Below are 12,289 nucleotides of genomic sequence, written 5' to 3'. Positions count from 1 at the left end.
TGCGTGATTTTACAGACTTGTACTTTTATTTTTTGACAATAGTTTCTTCTGTTGTAATCTCCTCTGCTAACAGTTTCTCCTCATGCTTCATTGCCTACTGTGATTGATATCTCTTTGCCTTTCTTTCACTTGACAAGTTCTTTGATGTCTTTCTTTCCCCTCAGAAGCTACTTTCAAGTTTTTAACCTTTTTTCAAATACAATGTGGTATTGCAAAGAAATTAAACTGCAATCCTTGGTATATTGGAGTGTAATAAGAAATACTGCCACCTGTACTGATAAAATTGACTCAAATCAGAAGTCTCATTAGAAAGCCATGCTGTACCACTGCAGAGAGGAGATAACTTCCTCTGTTCTTCCATTGTGTAAAACCAAAAACCAATTGTTTATGAATAAGTGGATTGGAAACTATTTACTGTGGATTTCCTTTTCCCACTTTAATTATGGCACCTCTTTTTTTATTTTTAACATTTTAAATTCAAAGAATGCTTAATTTAAGATGAATGGTCCATGCAGGAGAAGGGTGCTGTTTCATTCCTTGACTACTCCAGTCTATCCTGTGGTTACCACAGAAACATGCAAATACCTCCTATTTGATTTGTACTTCAGCTGAATACGATGCACATCCTTATCCTTATTTTATTTCTTGGGATGGGTTTTTTGTGGTTTATTTTTTATTTATTTATGGTGGGGTTTTTTTTGCAATGCAAAAAGCCTTTCAAGGAACAAATACAGTTTTTTTGGGGGGTGGGCAGTTCTGGATGTCATGGAATAAAAAGCTTCAGTTGAGTCCCAAAAGCTGCAGCATGTTCAGCCCCAATTGCTGGCTCTGCAACCAGCTACCCATCTCCCTGAGCTATCCAGCCTCTAAAATATTGGTAGCCTTCTTCTCAATCCCTCTTTGATGTCCCTTAACACAGAGTTTACCTTTTTCATTCCAGGCTGTGCTGTGGATCAGCACTTTCATTGAACTGCCATGACCACCTCTCCTAAATCCTCCCTCTTGTTTTGTAATCACTAGCTCAGGCTGCATCATTCTGTATGTGAAGTTAGGAATATTTCAATACTCCTGTGTGCGACACTTTTCAGAGTTTTATGCTGTGTTACTTGCTGTGTTAATGGCATTTCCCCCAATCTAGAGAGATCGTTTTGGAGGATTCCTTGAGTTTTCTTTATAGAATTTTTTTAAAAAACTGCAGCCAGAGTGGATTAGCGTTAAGTGTAAATAACATTTTTGTCTTGGATCTCTCTGCCCCACCCCTTTTTTGCTAGTTTTTATGACAAGAAGGTAGCAGTGCATGAAGCATTATGTGACAACATCGATACACGAACAGTCTTGGAAGAAATGCGGTCATTGGTCAGTCACTGCAATTCCTATATTGCTGCAAAGAAGACCACTAGGCAAATGCCAAACAGATTGCTGCTAGAAACTATAAGCATCTATCTGACACAGATGTTCAAGGTACATGCTTGTGAACATAGCTTTTGAAAACCAGGATGCATTATTTTCTGAATATATAGAGATTAGTCAGTATGTTCATTGCTCTTATAGCAAACTTGTAGAATTAATACAAATTAGAAAAAAGAAAATGTTTTATGCAACAGAATCATGTTGTGAATGTTCTGTTTCTGGAGAAGACCTTTTGGGATCATCTTGCTCTGCTATATGGGATATGATAGAAATGTTGGAGAAGGAGGATTATCATGCAGTTTATATCCTACCTTTCCCCCAGTCAACTCAAGGTGTGATGTGTACAGCGATCGTCCACACACAATCCCCACAAGAAGCCCTTGAGGTAGGTCAGCCTGAATGAGAATAACTGGTCCAATGTCCTTCCTTGGGTTTCGTGTCTCAGTGATACGAACCTGGACCTCCCAAGTCCCAGTCCAGCACTCTTAATCACTGCTGGTACATTGGAGCATAATGTATATTTCTAGAATACACACTTCCTCAATCATCCTTAATTGCATCTCCAAGTGAGGTGAATGCCTATCATAGGCTGGAGGTGCAATCAAAATTATTGGGTAGAATCTGCATTCTAGAAGTACAGAGGGTTCACCAGTGCACCAGTATTGCTTAAGAGTGTTGGAATGGGACTTGGTAGGTCTAGGTTCTAGTTTCCTCTGAGATATGAAACCCAGGGGAGAACATTGAGCTAGTTATTCTCATTTGTTGACTACTGTGTTTCCCCAAAAATAAGACAGGATCTTATATTAATTTTTGCTCAAAAAAACAAATTAGGCCTTATTTTCAGGGGATGTTTTTTGTTTTTGTTTGTCATGTACAACAATCTACATTTATTCAAATACAGTCATGTCATCTGGTTGCCGCACAATGGTGGAGGGCAGGGTTTCATTTAACTGGGGCTTATTTTGGGGGTAGGGCTTATATTACGAGCATCCTGAAAAATCAAACTAGGGCTTATTTTCAGGTTAGGTCTTATTTTCAGAGAAACAGGGTAATATAAGTTTCTCTTGCTTCAAATCCTTAGTAAACTGGTAAACTGGAGCCTGAGCACCATCATTTCAAATTCTGCAGATGGAGACTTGCATGATTTGAATGATTGATGTAATAGTCATAGTCTGCTTAGGTGGCAGGAAGCAGAGTGGTTTGGATTCAAATCTTTAAAAAAATAAGGGTTTTTATTATTTAAATAAAATAATGTTTTTTAAAATATAAATCTTGATTTAAATTTTGATTTAGATCTATTTGATTTTTTAAAAATCATTGATTTTTATCCACCATGGCAGGAAGTCAGTCAGAACCATTTGTACAGTTGTAGATTTGATTCTTGCTTTCCCTGAGAAATGTGGATGAGAATTGTCTTCCTCCAACCTGTAATTCTGAGGAACTGATTATTCTTTTCCATTTTCACTTCAAGAAAAAAAAATCCACTTAGCATTCCAGAAAAGCTGACTGAACGTGTGCTGATTGTATACTTCTTCAGTCTAGGATTTAACTTTTGACCCAAAGCATTCCTTTACAGATGGAAGGGACTGAGATCAAATGAAGGCCCTTGTTGAAGGAAGAAGGGAATGAGATGTGTACACATGAGGTGATTTTTTTCACTGAGTTTCCCTTGTAATCTCCAGTGTCATCTGCATCCTGTTCCAGAAGCCTCCCTGACTCTCTGGAGCAGCTTTGCGGCAGAGATGGGAAGGAAGCTGGAGAGGAAAGGAGAAACTGGTGAACGTCCTCCTCACACACCAGTGCTAACAGTCTTGAGACCATTGTTCTGAATCCAAGTCTTAGTGTAGAATCAACATTTGCCTGGAGCAAGAAAACAAGAGGATTGCTCACGTTTTCTTTTGTGTTGACATGTTAAATAGCTGCTGGTATGTGTTTTTCCTTTACACAGATCTTTGGTGCTATAGAAAGTGAAGAGTCTATTGGCTTCCCAGTTGGAGGAAGTGGTCAAAAAATAAATGTAAGTAGAAAACACGCTGTAACAATTTGAACTCTTTCCATAGCTTCTGGAAAAACTGGATAACCTGTTGAAGAGCCTTATGTGTTCCTTTAAACATACTGTTATGAATCAATTATCATGCAACTGACCAAATTTCTCATTATATTTGGATGCAAGAATACTGCTGGGACTGTTTTGGGAGCTTCCAACTCTATAATAAAGAAACTGGCCTGTAGTGTGATCATAGCGAGGTTGGATTTTAAAAGTGCACTAGCATAGGTAGATGTTTTAGAAGTATCCAGGTGCAGATAGCTGCAGATGTTGAAATAGAACTGAAGTCCCATCCACCCCCAGCAGGAGTGGTATTCAGGTACAGTAAGGAGAAGGATACTGTGACATCTCAAATAGGAATCTAGTTTTCTGCAGTCTCTCTCAGTTCTTTGACAGAGAGTGCCTCACATTAATTGACCGTAGTTGTAAGATTTGAGATGGGGGAATGGTACTTCAGTGGGTGTATGCAGTATCATATGTGGGTGTGGGAATAAGACGAAGAATGATGGTGTTCCCTCTTCCTTGGATTATAGTTCTTAAATGTGGTGGCTCTACTTCACCCTTTCCCATCTATACTTTAGGGATCATTGAATCCTGACAGAGATCCTCTTACTATTCGGTTCTTATCAGAAATTTGTGGGAAATTATTTAAGTCTGTTAGTTGACCATATATTTTGTTTTGCAGCTCGAAACGACTGTAATGCCATATCTACAAATTTTGTCTGAGTTCAGAGAAGGTGTAAGGCAAATTGCCAGAGAAAAGAAAGGTAAAGTTAGGTTTACATTTATTTCTAATAGAATCTAGAGAAATGTGTTGTACTTTTATGAAATGTAAAAAATTATGTGAACTGTAGCGTTTCATTCAGTCAAAATACATATTGTTGATCAAGTTCTTTTGCTTTCTAACCAGAGGGGCTTTAACTGTGGAATATTAAAACACTGCTTTTATCCATTGTACACGATGAGATTGTATTAGAAACCCTGAACAGAACAGTTATCATTAGAGATGGGGGTATTTGTATAGGAATACAAATATCCCCACACAGGTGGCGTTAACAAAGGTCCAGCCCCATGGCCAGACGGTCCACTCACCGGTCCGACATGGACGATGCGATTCTACCAATAGCTGTGCAGCGTACGATCCGCTCAACACTCCTGGCATGAGGCTGCAAGGTTGAAGAGTGGCAAGCGGATCGTGCACTGCAGAACCGTTGGTAGAATCACACTGTCCACATCCGTGGCGGATCGGTGAGTGGACTGTCCGGCCCCATGGGGCTGGACCCTCGTTAATGCCACCTGTGAGGGGATATCCGTATACAAATACACCCATTTCTAGTTATCATTCTTAGTTGGGAGTTGGTATACTTTTTCAATGTTCTGCTGACAGCACACAGTGAAAGAAGAGTACCTGCCATCTGCAACACAATTTGATGGCTGTGGCATTGAAAGGAAATGACCCCCAATAAAAGCTTGTCAGGAAATGTTACTGAGTTTCACCTTCTTCCTTAGAGGCAAAGAATATCAAAACATTTTTTTTTGTTCCTGAACATTTTGTTAATATTCACTCACTTGGCTGAGTGAACTCATATTCACTAAATCATGGCTTGCATGTACAGTTGAAGAAAACAGGGCGCTGTGCTGCAGTAGGTTCTTACGCAGAGTGATTTTCTTCCCTGAACTCATCCTCTTCCAGATCACCCAGAAATGTGTTCTGGAGGGGCTTCCCAATGCTCCAGATTAGGTTTTGAAGGTGTGCAGGAGACTGTACTTCTACTTGGCAGAACAGCCCTAGTGGACAGAACAGCCCTAGTGTAGACAACAAAGAAGTAATGTTTGAGTCAGATGCTTTTTCACTCCTCTGGTAGCTTTTTCCTTCTGAGAAGTAAGAAAGCAGTCCTTTTAGATTAACAAATAATAAAATGTAGAAAGGTCATTAGGGGCCTTCCTTCAAAATGGGGACAGAAAGTTCTGTATCCCACAGAATGCCAAAAAGCTGTTTTTGACTCATAAAATGCCCAGCTGAAAAGAAGAATGACATGTTGTTAAGACTGATGTTAGTTGTTTGTTTTTTCTCCCACTCATGGTTATTGTAGGGTTTGAAGTTCTGCAACTTTGTGATTCTCTTCGAGATGATATCCTTCCTGAGCATGGAGTTCGGTTTGAAGATCATGAAGGTAATTAACCTGTAAATTAATAATATAATTCTGTAGATTGCAACTTCCAGCTTCACTTGGCTAAGCTGGTATCTTTCATTTCTGTTTTCCTTTTGTGAAATGAGATGCTAATCATGAGGCTGAAGGCCTGGCTGTAAAATTAATAGGAAGGCTCAGAAAGCCTTATGTAGAAATTATAAAATAAATTGGGTATTTTGTCCAAAGAAATATGGTTAGAATTGGAGTAGTAACTCTCGTTCCTAGTTTTATCCACCAGCTAAGGCTGAAACAGATCTTTGGTGAACATTCCGTTGAGAGCAAACAGAGCTTAATATTGTTCCCACGGAGCTCCCATGTGATCTCTGGCTTGCTGTACAGCAAATGGAAATTGCCTCCATTCAAAGCAACAGGGTTTCTGCTTATACATCCCCTCTTATGAATCCCCTCTTGCACAAACTTGAAAAGAGTCTCAACTGCTTGTGCCACAGACCTATAAAATTTTTTATTCAGTCCATTATTTATGAGCTAATGGGAGGGCCTTGACTTAATTACTTAGTCTGTAGTAAAACTGCCAAACTTTTTATATATACAGCAAGCAGAAAGGACATGCCTTTTATGGGAATAAAGGAAAGGGCCAGTGTAGTCTCGAAGATTACACAAATGCAAGAGTAGGTGATAGCTTTTATTGGACCATTAAAAATAAAACAAATAGCAAGCTTTCATGAATAAAATTCACTTCCTCAGGCTCTAAGCATGCCCCTTTCATGGATGGTGCAAAGAGAAGTTAAGCTTTATTACATATTGATTTTTAAGAAGGTTGCAACACTTTAGAAAAGAGGTTGATGTAAAGGGAAAAACCATCACAGGATTTCTTAAGTACAACAACAAAAAAAGAAAACTAAGTGTGCAAAAATTCCCAAGTGACCAGCGTAGCAATGAAATCACTATACATCATGTTTCTATCTTAAAAGGTTGTTGTTGTACTCACAGCCATGCAGCTATATGAGATACCTATCATTGCCTTGGCTCTTAGCCCTACCTCCTTCCAGCCTCATGGTCACATGAAAAGAAGATAATTTTTCTGCTAGTAGTTTAAAAATTGCCCAACAATCTTGATAGGCTATCACTTTTAAATTAGCAGCAGTATCCCCACTGTCATCATCATTGACTACCTTTGTCCAGATATTAGCCCTTTTCAAATCTTTTTCTTTTAATATTGTAATCCTTTAACATGAAGATCCAGTACTTTTTGTTTATGTTGCCTCATAGTGATGTGGGTGAATCGATGTACTTGGCAAGCCTATTATGCAGATGGAAGGAATGAAGAAGGTTCTGCCCTTTATCTTCAGCAATGTAATTCTTATTTTAATGATAGGTACAGTCCTGCTAAAGTTAGGCACTTCCATCTCCCACCAGGTTTTATTCCACTGAAATAGAAAAGACATAAGGATGCTTTAACTGGAAATCTAGGCAGTTTCAGTAAAAGTATTGTTCTTCAACGTGGTCTCTATGAATCCACACTAGTGGGTTAAACAGCGCCTGCGCTGGACCTCTCGGAATCTTCCAGAGCTGTAGAGAAAAGTAACAAAGTTTAGGTTGCCCTGTATTGCGCACACTCCACCCGCCAAAAGCCCGAGTTCCATTTTTCCACCCGCGGAGTTGGAACCTCTCGCTCAGAGCTCTTCAAATTCGTTATTTTGCCTGACTCCTTTCGACTTGCATTTGGCTCTTTCATTTACCTGGCCTTCTGTTGCCCTGATCACGGACTGCCTGACTATTCTTTTGCCTCTGGCGATTCAGCGAGTACCTTAACTACCTTAATTGCTTTCTATTGAGGCCTATTTACCGCCTGCTGAGGCGCCACGCACCTCCCGGATGCTTTCAATTTCCACTTATTCTCTTCGTTTTCCCACGCTATTTGGCTTATGTCACCTAAGAGAGGGCCATTTAGCCGCTGTTCGTCATGTTCAAGAAAATTGCCCTTTCAGGACGGACATTCCCTTTGTGTTTTCTGCCTTGGAGAGACTCATTCAACCACTCATTGCAAACATTGTAAACAATTCACCAAGGCTACGCTCAAGGCCCGTCAGCAACGCCTAAAATATTTTCTTTGGAACCAGACTTTGTCCACCTCACAACCTTCTAACATGGAGTCTATCCAATCCGCCTCCACTGTCCGCACGGAAGTTACTCTTGTCTCGTCATCTCCTTCACAAACAACAAAGGAGACTACCAAGAAAACCTCAAAAGGAAAATCTAAGAAACCGGCTGCAGCAAAGAAACCTCCATCTACTTCTTCTGCCCCGTCGACATCGACAGAATCCAAGCAGAAAAAGGCACCTCAGAAGCCTAAGTCAAAGAGTCATGAGCTTACTATTGTTGTTCCACCAGTTTCTGCTTCATTGCCTTCGCCTATTCTGGAAGATTTCTCTCGGGACCGAGACTCCACATCTGATCTAGCCGCCTCCCTTCCACCTCAACAAGAACCACCAATCGACAGGGGAAGGTCGCCTACAGCTAGCCAGATCGCTCAGGTCGTTACTGACTTAGCTACTGCCCCATCTAGCCCAATTCTAACAGGGTGGGCATCTCGCTCCCCTTCAATTGCATCGGGATCGTTACCTTCCAGGTCTCCTCCACCTCCTCGAGGTCGACCTGAGAAGCCTATCGAGGCTCGTTCTCCTCGATGCCCACTATCTGATCAGGACAACTATGAGCCTCCCGCTAAGAAACGTCGACACTGACACAAACACAGACACGGACATCGGCGTCGAGGAAACTCCTCCCCTTCCGACTCTGACTACAGCCGAAGTCGTAGGAGGTCTTGCCATTGACGTCGAAAAAGGGACTTAACTGTTACGGCAATGGAAACAATTACCTCAGGAGGTGGTGAGAAGTCCATTGGAAGCATTCAAGAGAAAATTAGACAACCATCTGTCAGATGTGCTTTGATTTGAATTCCTGCACCAAGCAGGAATTACCTTATAAGCCCTTTCCAACTCCATTATTCTGTGATGCTATGATTAATAAAAATGGCTTTCCTCCGTAAAGCAACACATGTAACTTTGGGACTTGCATAGATGCAATTGGATTCAGCACTGAGGCCCAAGAGCTTTTATATAGTTTGTTTACACTGTTGCTGTCAGCTTAGAGTCTCTTTTCATTAGAGAGGATTTTGTCTGAAATCCCAGCTGATGTTTGCAAGCTACTGCTGCTAAAATCCCCCTTTCTGCACAATCCATAAAGGTGTAGGAGCCTTCCCTGTAGATTCTTGGACAAGAAATGATCATGTCCTTACAAAAAATGTTATCTATAAAGCCCTATGCATCTTGATTCAGTTTGTCTGGTACCATTTTTGTCAGCAGTTTAACATAATGTTGCCATTTTATTCATTTGTTTATGCCCTTCCTTTTGCCATGGATAGCCTCAAGACAACACCAACAGTAAATACAATGCCATTCAAAACGGCCATACAACAGGAAAATCTATTAACTAGCAGCTGAGATCTTTCCACCATATACCACCCCCTTTATGTATATTTTTAAACCTAAATTGTATATATTAAGGGATGGATCTTTGTTAGGCTGTGAGTACTGCTAACTGAGTTGATATTCAGATTAAAGATCTTTTCACTGATCTAGCTGATCTCTTAAATTGGATCAGTGCTCCTTCATCTCTGTCATGTGACTGAAGAATCAGTAGCTCACAGAGATGAGGTCTTAGAACCCTGTCCTTGCCTAGTTCTTTTGGGGCAAACATGCTTGGACCCAATAGGAACTCAGCCTGACAAATCTCTCATGCCTGTTCATGTTCTTTCTGTAACAAGGCACAGGGAACATATAATTCCCTTTCTCCAACAGCTGTGCTGCCTAGCAGTTCATGTTTCTGGGCATAATACAAAGTATTTCTATGATATATAAGGCCCTATACAACTTGAGTCCATGCTATCTGAAAGACTGAATCCTCTCATAGAAACCCCACCTGGGCTTAACAAAGAGGCTGTGCTGAAGAGGCCCTTCTCATGAACCCACCACCTTCAGAGGCTGGTGTGATGGGGAACTTGGGAACTTGGGCTCTAAAACTCCTTGTCAAGAGAGGCTCGGTTTGCCCCCCTCCCTGCTATCCTTTATTTAGACAGGCCTTTGTCAATTAAGAGTCTTCTACTTTAAGATCTCAGCCATTTTTCTCTCTTTCAAAGTAAATTATGATGGTGATGATTAAAGTGATTTTGAAGAGCGTTAATTTTAATTGTATTTTAGTTAAATAATTGGATTTAATTTTGTTTTATGATTTTGCTGTATTTTAATTATCTGTTGTTTTAACTCTTCTGTAAGCTGCCCTGGAAACCCATTCTGGGAGAAAGGCAGCACATAAGTGAAATAAATGACATTCATGTGGAGAACAGTACAATCTTATGCTCAGAAGTAAGCCCTCTAGAGTTAAATGGGAATTATTCCTACTTAACCCCAGACATAAGATCAGATAACAAGGGCATGTAATTACTTGGTGCTTCCATCACCAAGGAATATAAATCAGCTGCACATAATTGGTATATATTTGAATCACAGTGTGTTCCACTGTGAATATGCCACTTTAAGTAATATTCAGGCAGATGGACATTTTTAAAACTGATGTTGGAATACTGATAGTTAAAAGGGTAAAAAAATTATCTTGTTTATATTGAGATAGTATCTTTACAACAATCTTGAATTTTTGCTAATGGATCTTTAGTACCTTCTTGCTATGAAAGCTGTATAGCTCTGGCAGAGAAATTTTTGTTTTTAAGGCAGAGCAGCAGCCAGCCTATCTGTTTAGATTTATGGTAGCAGGATCCCATGCAGTAGCTGGATTATCCATTTAGCATGTATATGTTGGGCTACATACATCTGTAGTGTATAGTCCTTATAATTTTTTCCCCTTCTAGGACTTCCAACTGTGGTCAAACTAGTGGACAGAGACACCTTGCTGAAAGAAAGAGAGGAAAAGAAAAAGGTCTATACTTGTTCAAATCGTTTTTGTCTGTATGCTTAGTTCTGTCTGTTCTATTGGGTTGGTCCAGTATATATGTATGTGCTAGTAAAAAGAAAATTAGCCATGTGCCCCAAGCTGTGCACCCATATTCATCCTTAGGGACCTTGGATTTATCCAGGCTCTAAATGGCTGGTAACGTTCTTCTGCCCCAGCACACAGTTGCATGACCACACAGACTTCTACAACTGCCCAGTTCATTTCCTTTCAAACGACTATGCAGCTTCATATTTGTGGCTAAGAGTTTCTGATTAAGAAAATTATAGTATCCTTTTGGTTTGTTCACCTTGGTTGTCAACCATGGTTGACAACATAGTTATCAGATGCCATGCTCATAGAAAAAGAAAGATTTTTCTCATTTATAATTAAGATTATTGGGGTTTTTTCATCCATAAGTGATAGTAATCTCCACTGTAAATATAAATGTATTTTTGTTCTAGCCATAGTTCAGTAATGTGGGAAGAGTCTTCTGGCATAAATCTCGAGTTTACTGTTGTTTTATTAGCATGTACACACAACTTGTGTTGCATTATTGTCATCATCGGCCCATGTGTATCCAAGGAAGATGTTGAACTGCTAATTATAATTTTCTCATAACTTCAGAGGCCATTTGTTTTGGTTAGAACTGGATGGAAGAGTTTGATCTAGAAAGCTGAGGTATAAAACATAGATATGAATGGCTTATTAATACAATGGTAGTGATTTAAATTTGTATTTTAGATAGTAATTCTGCTCCTCAATTTGATTTTCCATAGATTGAGGAAGAGAAGAAAAGAAAGAAAGAAGAAGCAGCTAGAAAGAAACAAGAACAGGAGGTAAATAATTAAAGCTTTTTTAAAGAAACAGGTTTTAATGTTACTAACAGTGATGGTTATGGTCAAGGAGGGTTATGTTTCAAGCTTTATTCTTAGCCCATAATGATTTAAAGTGGTGATCATTAAGCATTTTATTGTTATGTGAGGTCATAGAATAGTTTGATTTCTATTATCTCACATAACAGTTTATGACTGACGTTTTCCTCTATGAGCAAAGAAATTTAGACTATAGATTAACCACACCACTATTCAAAATATGGGAACACTGATGAACTTTTATATGCCTAAATTTTCAGGGTAAGTAAACCCTAGAACATAATACCATGAGTAATTCACTCCTTATGAAGAATGCATCACAAATAATGTGAAAGAGATTAAATCAAACTTAAGACTTGATAGTGTCAGTGTCTACAAACAGATTTACAGCACAATATATCTATACTATTTACATAGTGGTTGAAATCCTGTTAATGTAACTATACCTTTGAAAGGATGATGATATCCTCACCTGGGAGATTTTCTCTCCTGCAGTTTTTCTAACCTGCAAATAATCCATTCCATTGTGTGGGAGCCCAGGGAGTTATAGGACAGAAGGATGAAATGTTCCAATGATTGCTGCTGCTGAATGGCAAACTTCTCTCTTCTATTCCACGGCGTCAGCGTTATTGAATTAGTAATTAGTAAAGCAAAGGAACTGCAAGTGAGAATGGGGAAGCCTTTAATTACCATGGTTAGTGACATAACCATTCTTCCAGATAAATCTGCAGCAAAATAATTTCTGTACATCTGAGATGATTTTGTATCAGCAACCCAAACCAGCTTGAAGTTTAAAGCCT

General features: G+C 39.5%; 1 protein-coding gene across 2 annotated transcripts in view; it reads left to right on the top strand.

Moving 5' to 3' along the window:
- Positions 1-12,289, top strand: part of CARS1 (cysteinyl-tRNA synthetase 1) — a 48,664-nt gene that overhangs the window by 33,788 nt on the left and 2,587 nt on the right. For both annotated transcript variants that reach the window (XM_020788739.3, XM_020788738.3), the window contains 6 exons: positions 1,272-1,461; positions 3,359-3,427; positions 4,143-4,224; positions 5,551-5,631; positions 10,535-10,602; positions 11,394-11,453. In XM_020788739.3, coding sequence (XP_020644398.3) covers positions 1,272-1,461; positions 3,359-3,427; positions 4,143-4,224; positions 5,551-5,631; positions 10,535-10,602; positions 11,394-11,453 — 550 coding nt within the window. The remainder of the gene's footprint in view (positions 1-1,271; positions 1,462-3,358; positions 3,428-4,142; positions 4,225-5,550; positions 5,632-10,534; positions 10,603-11,393; positions 11,454-12,289) is intronic.

This window comes from Pogona vitticeps, chromosome 1 (genome assembly GCF_051106095.1).
Source record: "Pogona vitticeps strain Pit_001003342236 chromosome 1, PviZW2.1, whole genome shotgun sequence".
NCBI classification, from domain to species: Eukaryota; Metazoa; Chordata; class Lepidosauria; order Squamata; family Agamidae; genus Pogona; species Pogona vitticeps.
Note: the sequence above shows the minus strand (reverse complement) of the source record. Positions and strands in the feature narration are given on the sequence as shown.